The following is a 15029-nucleotide window of genomic DNA, read 5'->3' on the forward strand; positions in this document are numbered from 1 at the left end:
GCAAAAAATTAATCAGATCTCTAAGATAAAATAGCTAGGATCTAAAAAAATACCAGAAATTTAACAGAGAGTATGTTATAAATGACTTTTAAACCCAAATTTACAACATCTCCTCTGAATGCATGCTCGAATGGAGATGATGAAACCCACAAATTGCTTCAAAGGAGAAGAGAAAACACTTACAACTGCTTCATTGGAGAAGTAAGAGGACACTTCTACAATCGCAACCTCTCCTTAGATTTTTTAGATTGTGAGAGGAGTAGATGGGAAATGGAGAAAGTGAGGAGGTAGGCGAAAGGGGCAAATGAGAAGAGAGAGAAAGTGAAGAGGCGGGGAGTTACAAAATTAGGGTTTTGATGGTTTAGGAAAGAATGTAGAGAGACCTGTTAACTAACCAAACAGGTCTCTTCGAATTTTTAAAATAAAATAAATGAAAAATTAAATCCGTGAGAGACCTGTTATCTACACCACCGGTCTCAAATTGTTTTTATTATTAAAAGAAATATTAAAAGAAAATCACAGTGACCCGTTATCTTAAATAACCCGTCTCTCGAGTTTTTTGACCACGTAAAGAAATTAAATTGGAGACCTGTTAACAATGATAAATGGTCTCTTGGACCAAAGAGACCCGTTATGTAGATAACAGGTCTTTTATGTTAGGTCTCTTTGGACAATTTTGTAGTAGTGTCGAAGTAGTATATATATACAAAAATAACTACCAAGTGATAATGTACATACACTATTTTACAATATTTTTTTTTTGGGTAACTTCTTTTTTTTTTTCCTTAGGTGTTTTTGCTGTTAGCCTGTCATTGTAAAAATATTAAACACTAAATCACTAATTATTTTTATTTTTCAAAAAAAAGTAACCACTAAATTCATGTCTTTTGAACTTATTTATGCTATTATGACTTTGTTTTATTAAATTCAAATTATTTTTATTAAATTTAAATTAATTCTAATGATTCTCAATTATATTTCTTTTATAAAATTACTAATTTATACCAACTAAAATTATTTTTATTGAATTGGAATTATATATACTAAACTAGAGTTATTTTATTGCACTGAAATTATTTTTACTTAATTACTTTTTATAAGGTGAAGGGAGCAAATCCTTAAGTATTTATTACTCTGTAAATAATTTAACGTGTCATAATTTCATTTGCTTTCTCATAAAAATTAATTTATCTAAGGGGGCAAAGGTCAGCCACTGATTTTCGCACACCCAAACTTGATAACCGCATACCCCCTTTTGGCCCCACTATAATTTACTTTCCTAATTTTCTTCTAAGTGCACTAAGTCTCATGTGACAGTGCCAATGTTTTACTTTTTTTGACTTTTTCTTTACTTTATGCATTTTATTTTAGTTATTAATCTATTTTATTATTATTATTATTTTATTATTTATTTATTTATTTATTTATTTATTTATTTATTTTTGTAGTAGTAGCAGCTTTTGTTTGTTCTAAGTCTGAAATAAGTGTTAAGTATTTCTAGCTATTTTTTTTTCCATAAATATAAAAATGACATTTTTTTTTCTTCAAAAAAATGACATTTTTTTTCTTTAAAAAAATGACATTTTTTTTCTTTAAAAAAATGACATTTTTTTTCTTTAAAAAAATGACACTTTATAACCAATTTGATATTATAAAATATTAAACATTTTAAAATTAATAGCTATGATTATCTCAAATTAAGTTTTTAACAAAATACAAATGTTGGGCAAAAGTTTAATCAACAAATATTGTCTCAAAAGATACATGAATACGATTCATCAACAAAGCTACTCCAAAGATCTTGTGCCGGTAACTTCGAACTAACTACTCCAATGATGAAACCTGCATCCATTACGACAAAACTACAATAGCATATAATAATTAGTTTAGACAATTAAACATAAAACCAACCTACAACAAAAAAACATTACCTTAATTAGTGTCTTTGCATTGTATATCGTGGACATCACATAATATCAAATATTCTTGACCTTCACAATATTAATTAAACATGTTAATATAATATCTTTTATATAATAATACAATAGCATGACAATATAAACACAACTTACCAAAAAATTTTTACCTTACGATGGGTTATTATAATCCGAGTTTGGAGGAAAAAGGTTCAAATCAACAACAAAAAGGTGGATGGACTAGTCAAGTCATTCAAAATTGGAGGCATGAAGGACATTGAAGAATTTTGAGTAGTATTTTTAGGACATCTTCTACAATCATGATTCGTGTTGCCATACATGCTACACCTTTTGACCTTTTCGACCATCTCAAAACCTGAAGGATCCCTCTTTGTAGAAGTACTTTGTTTTTTCTTTTTTCTTGAATTAGTTCCAAGAGTTTTAGATTGACGAATCATGTGTTCAAGAACTAAAATTTGGGAAATTTTTTTTCGACTACCTTCTTTTTGAGTAAGAGGCAATTGCTGATATTTGAGTTGTAACTCTTGTACAAGCACATCAATCCGATCTCCATGAACATCTTGATTCTCTTCGTTCTTTGAAAGTGATATGTTGTCAATTCTCCACTGGTAATGAATGTTGTCAAGCTTTAAATCCTCATTTGTCATCCTTCTCATCACGTGAGCACAAGGGAGGCCCATAGTTTTTGAAAACTGACTAGTACAAGTAGGAGACAAAGAATCGAAATAAGCTAGCTCAATTGGTTAAGGAGTTTTCTTAATGCAAAATGAGAAACACGGCTTATGAGCTTACTTATGAAGGGGATACGTAAGTCATGAGGAATGTGTATCTTCTCACTTGACAATTGTGTTTTAATCTCATTATACTGATGATCAACAACATGAAATTTTTTTTCCTTCACTGTGTAAAGGTCATAACTCGAAACTTCAAGGTATTTCTTCAAAGTAGCATGTGAACCTTCGGCTCTAGAACTAACAACATGCCCAAAATGCATATATTCACTTGACCATGCTCTAATAAAATATTTTTTCCATGGAAACCAGTATTCTGAATGTAAATGAGAATCTCCCTGTACTTCCCATACTTCACTTCAATTTCAAACCAAGATTCATTAAATTGATTTTCAGTTGAAGATTCAATCAACTTTGTCCAATCGGACATAAACACATCCCATTCATCACCATCATCAAAAAAAGGCTTGCACTTTGCTAAAATATTTTTTTCAATGTGCCATACACACAACAAATTACAAGTATTAGGGAAAACAACTTTAATTGCATTCATCAAAGCCAATTCTCGATCAATCACAATCATCGATGGTTGCTTATCATAACCCAAAATCTTACCAAATTTTTGTAATGCCCACACATAATCACTTTCCTCCTCTCTAAATAAGAAGGCAAAACCACAAAAGAATGATGTATTGAAAGTAGTAACTCCAACAATATCAAGTAAAGGCATTTTATACTTGTTAGTCTTATAAGTGCAGTCCATCACAAAAGTATATGAGTAAATTCTTGCTAATTCAATCGAACTTGGATGAGAAAACAACAAATGTGTCACATGTCCTTCATTATCACACTCAACATCATACATAAAACCACCTTTACCAAGTTCATCCATCAAAGCTTGGATCATTGAACGGCCTCCTAGCCCATCTTTAATAATTTTAGCCTTCACATTATAAAGTGTTCTAGATATTGCTTTTAGATTAGAGTTACCTTTTCGAATTTTTGTAAGTATCTGCCGTGGAGCAATGCCGGCATCAATCATCTTTTTAATCTCATTAACTTCCTCCCTTGAGAAACGCCGGGTATAAGGATGTCCTGAAATATCACTTGATAAATCATGGTTATGAGAAAGCTCTTTAATTTCGACTCTCCAACTAGTGTCTTGGTTCATTCTTCCACAAATTTGAAATGGGCAATTCATTAATCGAGTTCCTGACTTTTTCTTTCCAGTATTAGGGATACGGCTACGATTAGTTCGATATGATCCACCACGATCACAACCAATAATAACCCATCTGTTTATTTTGGATTTTTGAATCACCGTAACAAAGCCTTGTGAGTAGGCCATTCCCCGAACAGTCTCCAACTATGTTTCTCTATTTGAAAATTTTTATGATGAAAGTTGATACGTATCAGTTGGCATTTGAGGAGGTTGATGATTATCAAATTGTGGTGAACCTATACAATCAAAAAATTTAACAAGAATAGTCACAAAATTATATTTTGAATAACAAAAAGCCATTAGACATATACACTTAGCCTACTGCTAAGAGTTCGATAATACGAGTTTGTTCTTTTGGTTTTACAATAGTACTCTTTTGGTTTTGATTAGCATCAAAGTTAAAAAAAAAGAACTAATCTTATTATACTAGTTTTAATCTCAAAACCTTAAAAAGCTGAAATTGAGACATATAATTTGCAAATAAACTGATTTGATACTAAGGTATAACAATATTGGAATAAACTTGACTCATTATAAAAAATTATGAAAAATTCCCTTTAAAACCCAACCCCCAATTACAAAGATGCTTGTAAAAAATAAAACAAGATTGAAAATTATTACCATCAATATGAGAATGTGAAGAATTGTAGTCTTTAGGGTCATTCTCCTCTATCACATTCTGCAAATCATCTAGCCCAAAAAGCTCCCAAAATTCATTTTCGTTAATCCCGTCAAAATCAAATTCTCCATCCATCTTCCTAATTATAATAAAATGCAATTACAATTGAGATATTTTGGAAAGGTGAATTTCCATAAAAAAGTAGAAGCTTTTGGGGTTAAAAATTAATGATGGGGTGTGTACAGGGGAGTTGGAGTAAAAAGCAAAATCAATGTTTACGATTTTGGGAGTTGGGTAATTTACCCACAAAAAGTCAAAATAAAAAAAAATAAAAAAAAAATAAAAGTAAAACATTGGCATTGGCACGTGAAACTTAGTGCACTTAGAAGGAAATTAGGAAAGTAAATTATAGTGGGGCCAAAAGGGGGTGTGCGGTTATCAAGTTTGGGTGTCCGAAAATCCGTGGCTGCAAAGATCATCTACTTATCACAACCATTGATATATTGATGTATATCAATCACATGCTCAAATTTTTTTAGTTAAGGTATTGAATATCCGATCTGTGCTACTATTTTTTTTGTTTTTCAAAATTGAATTTTGATAAATTATGCGATGATAACATTTTTTTCATATGTTATTTATTTGCATAAACTCTTAAATAGACTTAATTCACATTAACTTATTTATGGACTACCTATATTAGCGTCACTATATTTGAATGTTGTTATTTTAAAATAAAGGTCGTTATATTTTTAAAAATGTCATTAAGTCAAAATAAAGATCACCGTGTTATAATCAAGACCATAAGAGATTATTATATTTTATAATAAAATTTTAATATACTGATCAATATAAATAGTTAAGGTCACTATATCAAACATAACGCCGGTTGATACGCGTATGCCACAAGCTTGCAATAATATAATTATGAGCCAAGTTCACACAAGTTTGAATAAAGATCACTATATTCAGCATGATGTTAGCTAGTACTTGTAAACCTCATGTCCACAATATTATTATTGTGAATCAGATCCACACAATATTATCCATAACATATTTATGAGGAAAAAAAAAATCAATTTTCTAATAAATTATTTCCTAAAATAAAGATATGTACTCAATCAATTAGGATATATTTAATTATCGATATAAATAACACAATTTCTTATATGTGGCTAGCCACATAGTGTGGCCAACTGGCCACATCACATATAAGACAATTAATTAAGTAATAGGGGGTCACGGTGATGAGTAAATGGGGTCAGATTGACGTATATGGGTTACTTAAATGAGAAAAAGGGGCTACTCTATTACATAAGTGGAATCATTAATTCATTTTTCAAAACAAAAAAATAGGGGTTACTCGAATGAATAAATGGCCATATGAGGTCACTTAATTACAAGTGAGTAAATTAGAAAAATAGATGAAAAGGAAATCACTCTATTTTTTTTTACCTATACTTTTATCGGTCATTGCTCTACCTTTACAACAGTTACTTGAATTGATTTAGAGTTAAAATAATCTTGGATGACAAATTTCAAATTAAAGTTAAGTACATTAGTTATATTTAATCTGATAAGGTCTATGGTGGGATCACCATAAAACTATTTTGAGAGACAAATGTTGTTAAATAAATCCACCTTTTAAATGGAGGAAAATATGTCAGGTATAAATCCCGGCTTCAAGTAAGGGGCATGGAGGAATGATAAATTAGAGAGAATCAGAAAATAATTAGAGTAGAATAGCTTACTTTCTCATTGATTATAATTGGGAACATATAGAGTTACAAAGTCCTAGTCCTCGTATCTAAAGATATCGTAGGATCTTAGGAATTACCATAAATATAGAAGATAAATATATGGAAATATTCTATCAAATCTTCCGAATATACGATAATATCTCAATACCCCCCTCAAGTTGGAGCATGGGGATAAAAAATGCCCAACTTGGAAAGAAGATAATCAAACTGTGATTTCCCAAGAGCCTTTGTAAAAATATCAGCAAGCTGCGAAGATGTCGAAACATGAGATGTAGATAACCATCCCTTAGTAATAGCATCACGAACAAAGTGACAATCAATCTCAATGTGCTTTGTCCGTTCATGAAAAACTGGATTCTTTGCTATGTGCAAAGCTGCCTCATTATCACAAAACAACTTAATTGCCTTTGGATGTTGTACTCCAAGACTGAACAACAAACCCTTCACCCACTTTAGCTCTTTAGAACACGAAGACATGGACCTATACTCGGCCTCCGAAGAAGAGAAAGAAATAGTCGGTTGCTTCTTAGTTTTCCATGAAATAGGAGATTTTCCAAGAAAAAGTAGCCAACCTGATAAAGACCGTCAAGTCAGAGGACAAGCAGCCCAATCTGAATCACACCAACCCTGCAGATTTAGATCACAATCAGAGCTCAATAAAATACCTTGTCCGAGAGTCCCTTTCAAGTATCGAACCACCCTCATTGCTGCATCCCATTGTTCACTACGAGGTTGCTGCATAAACTGAGACTGAATATGAACCGAATACGCCAAGTCAGGGCGCGTCACAGTAAGATAGATCAAACAACCAACAATTCTTCTATAGGACTCTGGATCAGAAAGAAAATCGCCTGTAGCCAAACCCAATTTGTGGTTTTTCTCCATGGGAAAACCACTAGGCTTCAAGACTAATAAACCTGTCTCAGAAATAATATCCAGAGTATATTTACGCTGACATAAGAATAAACCTGCAGAGCTACGAGCCACTTCAATCTCCAAAAAATATTTTAAAGGACCTAGATCCTTCATCTTAAAACATTCACACAAATAGGCCTTAAAAACAGTCAATGCAGCGAAATCGTTACCAGAAATAATCAAATCATCAACATACACTAAAACTATAATTTGAGTATCACGAGTAGTTTTAGTGAATAAGGAATAATCAGAGTAAGATTGTGTGAAACCATACTGTTTTAAGGTCGTGGTAAGTTTAGCAAACTAACAACTAGGTGCTTGCTTCAAACCATAAAGAGACTTCCTCAATCTACAAACCAAAGAGGGATCCGAACTCTGAAAACCAGGTGGGAGCTTCACGTAGACTTCCACATTTAAGTCACCATGAAGAAAAGCATTGTGAACATCCATTTGGTGAATTTCCAAATTCTTTGCAGCCGCAATGGCAAGAACAATGCGAACCGTTGTCATTTTAGCTACCAGAGCAAATGTCTCATCATAATCTACACCTGCTCTCTGATGATTCCCAAAGACCACCAAACGGGATTTAAGGCGTTCAACCTCTCCATTTGAAAGAAACTTGGTCTTATAGACCCATTGACTGCCGAGAGCCTTTTTACCCAGAGGAAGAGGCTCCAAAGTCCACGTGCCATTGTCCTCTAATGCCTGTATTTCTTCATTCATGGACTTACGCCATCCTTCATATTGCATAGCTTCTTTGAAACTTGTTGGATCTTTGGTTTGAACAACTGCTGAAATAAACTACCGATAACTCATAGAAAAATTATCATAATGTATATAATGTGCTAAAGGATATGGAGTACCTGAAGACTGATTGGAAGGCGGAGATGGACTATTGGCAAAAACCGAGTGTGTAACATAATCACGAAGCAAAACAGACGGGATTTTATCCCGAAAGCCGCGGCCCATAGGAGCCTCTTGTACGGATGAAGTGGTGCATGTGGTGTCACTGTGTTGCTGCTGCCGAGTACCTGTGCTGCTGCTGTGATGCGGAGTCAGCCCACACCCATCCCCCGCAGCATTTCCAGCGGACTGGGCAGAGCTGGAAAGGGGCGAGGCCGAGCCCAGGCCATCACCCGCAGCAGTTCCAGTGGGCAATTCAGAGCTGGAATGCTGCTGGTGTATCGGGGTACCTGCGGCAGTTGGCTGGGATCTTCAATGGCCCCCCCTGTCGTGGGTACCTCCCTATTATTAACCTCAAGATCATCATATGCATCACTAATATCATACTCAGCAAAATCCAAATGTACATCATCCGACACATCATGCACTCCCAAATTAATATTGACATCATCCGGAGAAGCAAAAGGAAATATTTCTTCCACAAATTTAACATCTCGAGACACAAAAAATTCTTTTATGTCTAGATCATACAACCTCCACCCCTTTTTCCCAAACGGATACCCCAAAAACACACACTTGCGACTCCTACTAGTAAACTTATCCCCTTTAGTCTTTTGATTATGAGCAAAACAAAAGCATCCAAAAGTACGAATAGCATCAAAAGTGGGGGGTTTATTAAAAAGTATTTCGAATGGGGTTTTGTTTTGTAGAAGGGGTGTTGGAGTTCGGTTTATTAAGTGAGCAGCAGCCAAAACGCATTCACCCCAAAAATAAATAGGCAAGTTAGTTTGGAATCTCAAGGCTCTCCCAACATTAAGAATATGTTTGTGTTTTTGTTCTACTTTCCCATTTTGTTGAGGGGTTCCCACACAAGAGGTTTAGAAGAAAATGCCAGTAGCAGTGAAAAGATCAATCAAACAATTAAATTTGGTTCCATTATCACTTTGAACAATTTTAATTGTTTGATTAAATTGCCGTTCAACCATAGCAACAAAAGCCATAAACATCTGAAAAACTTCGGTTTTATCAATCAATAAATAAATCCAAACAGCTCTTGAATAATCATCAACAATGGTTAAAAAATAACGAGCCCCACACGACGAAACATGTCGATATGGACCCCATAAATCACAATGTATTTTTTCAAAAATTCTAGATGTCTTATTGTCAATCAAAGGGAATGTGTCTCTAGGATGCTTAGCACGAAAACATACTTCACAACCTTTATGTAAACTACTTTTATTATTGCTAATGTGCGGAAGTAACTTAACTACTTTCTCCGAAGGATGCCCCATTCTTCTATGCCAAAGCTCCAAATCTGACGTTGCTTCAACCATAGACACACGCTGTACCACATCCGGTTTTCCAAAGAAATAATATAGTCCATCTCGCCTAATTCCCGTTCCAATCAGCTGCTTCAGTCGGTCCTGTATAGCACACATATAAGAATTAAATTGGACAGCGACATTTAATTAATCACTGAGTTGAGTAACAGAAATTAAATTGCAATTAAGATGAGGCACAAAAAGAAATCCAGTGATAGTAATTTGATCGGATAATTTGATCGATCCTTCCAAAGTAGCAAGCGCGCTTCCACCATTCGGCAAACCAACGGGACATTCAATATAACGAGTGTTAAATAACCAAGATTGATTTCCAGTAACGTGATGAGTCGCTCTGGTATCAATAATCCAACAAGAATCATCAAACTTACCATGAAGGCGATTTTTAGGAATATTTGTGTCACCAATAAAACCTGAAAGAGCCTTCCATTGCTCCGTTGTGAAGGCCAAACCTAAGGAAGTAGTCTCACCCCCTGCTGTGGCAGCGTTTGCTCTCGGCCCTCCTCTCCCTTGGCCTGCACTTTTGTCTTGTGGCCTAGGACTCCAACCCGGAGGATAGCCCGTAACCTCATAGCAATTGCGAGGGTCATGACCCTTTTTGTTGCAGTGAGGACACGGAGACTTGAACCAACAACTAGACACATCGTGCCCCAGCTTCTTGCAATGAGAATACGTGCGATCAGAGGTGCCACGACCACTGCCTGTGCTGGCTTTGACAGCGAAACCAAGAGCCTCTGTGGGAGCAGGCTCGGCTTCCTTTCGAGCTGAACGAACACGCTCGTCCTGCACCACAAGCTGATATGCCCTATCAAGGCTAGGCAAGGGATCCTGCGACAAAATGTTAGTTCGAAGAGATGAATAAAAATCAGAGTACAATCCCATTAAAAAATCATGGAGACGAGATTGTTCTCTTCTTTGTTCATGAAGACGCCCTGCTGTACAGGAAGAACAGCACGCACAAGAAATTAAAGGCTCGTGGTGATCAAGTTCCTGCCAAAATGCGTGTAATTTGCCGAAGTAAACAGAGACTGGCATCGACTTGGTCTGCTCGCACTTGGCAAGAGATGAACGTAGCTGCTGGATACGAGGCCCATTGGTTTGAGCGTAGCGCTTCTTTAGATGATCCCAAAATGGTTTAATTTCTCTGAATTTTGAAATAGAGGACTTAACCTCTGGATCTATGGTGTTAGACACCCAAGAAATCAGCATTGCATTGAGAGCAGTCCAATTGGACTTAGTACAGGGGGGCTGCGGTTAAGTGATCGTTCCATCAAGGAACTCAAATTTTCTCCTAGCTTCCAAGGCAATCTGTATATCCGCCGCCCATTCGTCATAATTGTCTCCTTTAAGCCGAGTGGGGGTAATGTAATCGCCGGGACGATCTTGAGGGCCAAGATAATATGGTGAATTTGGCTCGATTTTATTCAGTGGTGGTGGTGGTGGAACATCATCACCAGCCATTGTTGATTAAAAGAGAAATTGATTTTAAAACAAACCGCTCTTGATACCATGATAAATTAGAGAGAATCAGAAAATAATTAGAGTAGAATAGCTTACTTTCTCATTGATTATAATTGGGAACATATAGAGTTACAAAGTCCTAGTCCTCTTATCCAAAGATATCGTAGGATCTTAGGAATTACCATAAATATAGAAGATAAATATATGAAAATATTCTATCAAATCTTCCGAATATACGATAATATCTTAATAAGGAAACATCCATGCAGAAACAAAGGTTTGAAAGAGGATATGAGATAGAAGCTTAATTGTGGAAATTTAACTTAGACCTAAAGCAAATCAAATAATCCATCCTTTAATTTGAGAATTAAAAAAAATACTCAAGACATCAAATTGTTCCAATTAATATTATGGAAGTAACCCTAAACTAATGATGGAATCTACAAAATATATAAAGCTAGATAAGTCCATAATGAATTCTAAACTTATTTTAGAATTTAATTATTAAAATCTAAAAATTTCAAGGGAATCTTATCATAATATAACACAAAAATCCTGTCCCAATTCAAGTAGGTTAGAACGAAAAAAGACGTGTAATGCAATACTTAAGCTAGTTCCACATTAATTACGAATGAATACAAATTCTTAAATGAACCTGGTTCACACTAATTTATTGTGGACCACCAACATTAGAGACAATATGATTGTTTTATTAATATAAATAAAGGTTATCATATTAAAATAAAGGTTATTATGTTAAAATAAAAGTTAGTGTGACATTATAAAAGCTATAAGATGTTTTTTTTTTTTTTAACGCAGCCACGCAGTGAGCACAAAGCGAAATATAAGATGTTTTTTTTAATGAAATTTTTAATATAATGGTCAATATGAATAATAATAATCACTATGTTAAAATTAGGTCATTATTCAACATAATGTCGTACTTTAAATTCATAATAACATTAAAGGTCACACAAGTTTTAAAAAAGGTTATTATGTTAAAGAATAAGGTTACTATATTAAAATTAGGGTCACTATGTTAAATATAATGCCAGTTATGTGTGTATAAACCTTAGGTCCACAATAATATTATTGTGGACCAGGTCCACGCAAGATTTTCCAATCCTTTATAAGTAAAAAACTACTAATGTTTTGGAAATCTGCCTCGAAGCCCACATAAAACAAATTTGCAACATTTGTATGCTTGAAATCCAGGCAAAATACAAGCACGTGAATATACCATACATACACAACTACGCGTCATTCTCTCCTTTCCAGAGTAAAAAAATAAAAAAATAATAATAATAATAATTAAAAAAAAACCTAACAAACAAATCAAAACAAATGTCATCAAGTTCACAACAAGTCATATATAAGGCCCGGTTCTTTTGAGCTTCTGGGAAAAGCAGAGTAGAGCAGGGGTTAGCAGAGCAGAGCAGATTAAATTTCAGTAGAGCAGAGCAGAGCAGATTTCAGGATAGCAAAGCAGAGCAGAGCCGAGCCGAACAGAGTAGATTTCGACATTATTATTAATACCATTATTAATGTTATTATTATTAATGTTGTTGTTGTTGTTGTTATTATTATTATTATTATTATTATTATTACTATTACTATTATTATCATCATCATCATCATCATCATCATCATCATCATCATCATCATCATCATCATTATTATTGTTGTTGTTGTTGTTGTTGTTGTTGTTGTTGTTATTATTATTAAGTGCATATACCATTGATTTAGGTGAGTGAAAACATTAACATATGTTAATAGTAGAAAGATAAAAGACAACGGTTTAACATCATCAGATTATTACACCCGCATATCAAAATAGGAATATAATTAGATTAGAGTTTAACATCATGGTGAACTAACCATCCACTTCCATATGATAGTCATTTTCATCATCTTCATTGTCGCTTTAATCTTCGTTGTTATTACCTTTATTGTCGCTTTTGAGTAAATAGGGTTGTTGGGAAGAACATATTTTAAAGCACACAATTTTTTGCAGCTTTTTTATTCTTTTTATATCATTGGTAATATTATTAAATAAAATTATGTATTTAGTATTATTATTAAATATTAAGTGTTGCTTTTCAAAAAAAAAAATATTAAGTATTATTTATTTTTTTAAAAGAATTGTTATAATTATTAGAAATTATTAATTAATAATATTATTAAATATTAATTCTTAATATTTTGAATTATTTATTATTATTACTATTAATTATTAATATTAATAATAAATATTAATAATTATTATTATAATTAATATTAATAATTATTATAATTAATATTAATAATTATTATAATTATTATTTATAATTATTATAATAATTATTAATATTAATAATTATTATAATTATTTTTAGTATTATTAATTATTATAATTATTTAAAATAATAAATTATTATCAACAATACAATATTAATTATTATTATTCAATATTAATATTATTATTATTGTTATTATTAATTATTATTTGAAAATAGAGCAGAGCAGAGTAAAGCAGATTTCTTTTGAGCAGAGCAGAACAAATTTGATCTGAGCAGTGCAGAGCAACTCTAAAGAATGGGGCCTAAGTTTATCTGGATATTTCAAACATGAAAAAATAGCTTGTTAGCAACAAAGACATTGCTATTTATTGTTTGTTAGTCTTAATTTTACATAACAAATACAATATGAGAAGCTACCACTTCGTATACAACTTAAGAGCATCTAAATGACACTGAGTTTTGCACACCAACTTGGTCATTGAAGTTGAAACCATTTTCCATGAATAAATTTGAGCATTAAATACAAAGTGATCAAACTGATCACTTATTAAATTGTTATGAATTTATGAGTTTACTTAATGAAAAATATACAAGACATGGTTTAGAGCACTCTGTCACGTGCTGACTCTTACCCCAAGTCTCTTGCACGCGTCCTACTAGAATTACCCCTGCAACTCTAGTCAAGGATCCCCAAAGTACCTTAGCTATGCTAAGTACGATGCTACAAGTTAAGTGAGAAAGCTAGGAAAATGGCTAAGTGAGCAAGTAAGTAAGTGAGACAAGAGAGATTGCTTTAAGAATGCTTTGTACTGCTTGAGAGAAGTTTTTAAGTGTCTAAGTTATTTACAAAATGAGGGGAAGATCCCTATTTATAGGCCTCCCAAGTTCCTAGAGGTTTCTACTCTAGAACATTCTAACCTCCTTAAATGGAGGGTCCTAGAAGCTTACTTTTCTAGAGCCTTCTATACATTTCTGAGTTCCTACTCATATGTACATCATTCCGGAGTATTCTATACAACTCCAGGCCTACAAGAATGTACAAGAGCTTCCTAGAAAGTCCTAGAAGCTTCCGGACGCATCCCGAGTCCCCTAGCACGTTCTGGAAGGTTCTGAACTTCTTCTCAAAAATCCGGCTGCACCATTGTGTTTATTGGGCCCAAAAACGGTGGACCCCAAAGTTTGGGTTCATTTGGGTTTCATTTGGTCGCCCAAATGACCCATTATTGTGTTAATGTCAATTGGGTGTTCACTAGGAAAACAACCCCAAATCAAAATAAATCTCTTTAGGGGGATGGTGCTTCCTGGCACCCATGGGCATCTCCCTTGGCCCATATTGTTTCCTAGTGCCCAATTGACGCTCGTTGCTGCCTTAGTGGGTGTGGGACATGAGTCTTGACATGCTCCCCCACCCAAGTCTTGACGACCCCGTCAAGGCCGTCCCTCGAACTCCGGGATCTTGCCCTTGAACTGCCACAAGTCTTCCTCTCTTTCCCATGATGCCTCACTATCTGGAAGACCCTTCCAACGGACAAGATACTCATTATAGCTTGGTACGCCCCTTCTTCGTATGACCCTTTTTGCCTCGATCACCTCGATGTCTCGATCAAAAGAAGTCACGACCGCCGTGGGCGCTCGTTGTGACTCGCCCCTTGTTGGATCCTCGTTGTCACCATGGTAGGGCTTGAGTAGGCTAACATGAAACACCGGGTGTATCTTGAGCTTGGGCGGTAACTCAAGCTTATAGCTAACCTTCCCGACCTTCCTTATGACCGGGAATGGACCCTCGTACTTCCGCACAAGGCCTTTATGCACCTTGCGGAAGACCTTGAACTGTTGGGGTAGCAATTTCACCATGACCA

At 34.3% G+C, this 15029-nt stretch overlaps 2 protein-coding genes across 2 annotated transcripts; both read right to left on the reverse strand.

The window, feature by feature from the left end:
* Positions 1 to 2876: 2876 nt before the first annotated feature.
* LOC145592325 (protein FAR1-RELATED SEQUENCE 5-like) lies at positions 2877 to 4016 on the reverse strand. Its single transcript, XM_081648767.1, has one exon. It carries the CDS (start codon positions 4014 to 4016, stop codon positions 2877 to 2879), a length of 1140 nt encoding a protein of 379 aa, XP_081504893.1.
* A 42-nt stretch (positions 4017 to 4058) lies between these two features.
* On the reverse strand, positions 4059 to 10639 carry LOC145592326 (uncharacterized). The gene is made up of 11 exons (XM_081648768.1): positions 9611 to 10639; positions 9362 to 9514; positions 8441 to 8698; positions 8048 to 8357; positions 7493 to 7975; positions 7238 to 7387; positions 6935 to 7186; positions 6621 to 6841; positions 6457 to 6515; positions 4512 to 4648; positions 4059 to 4126 (listed from the first exon to the last, which is right to left on the reverse strand). The coding sequence occupies exons 1-11, from the start codon at positions 10637 to 10639 to the stop codon at positions 4059 to 4061; spliced, it is 3120 nt and encodes a 1039-aa protein (XP_081504894.1).
* Between the last annotated feature and the right edge of the window lie 4390 nt (positions 10640 to 15029).

This window comes from Chenopodium album, chromosome 18 (genome assembly GCF_948465745.1).
Source record: "Chenopodium album chromosome 18, dcCheAlbu1.1, whole genome shotgun sequence".
Classification (NCBI taxonomy): Eukaryota; Viridiplantae; Streptophyta; class Magnoliopsida; order Caryophyllales; family Amaranthaceae; genus Chenopodium; species Chenopodium album.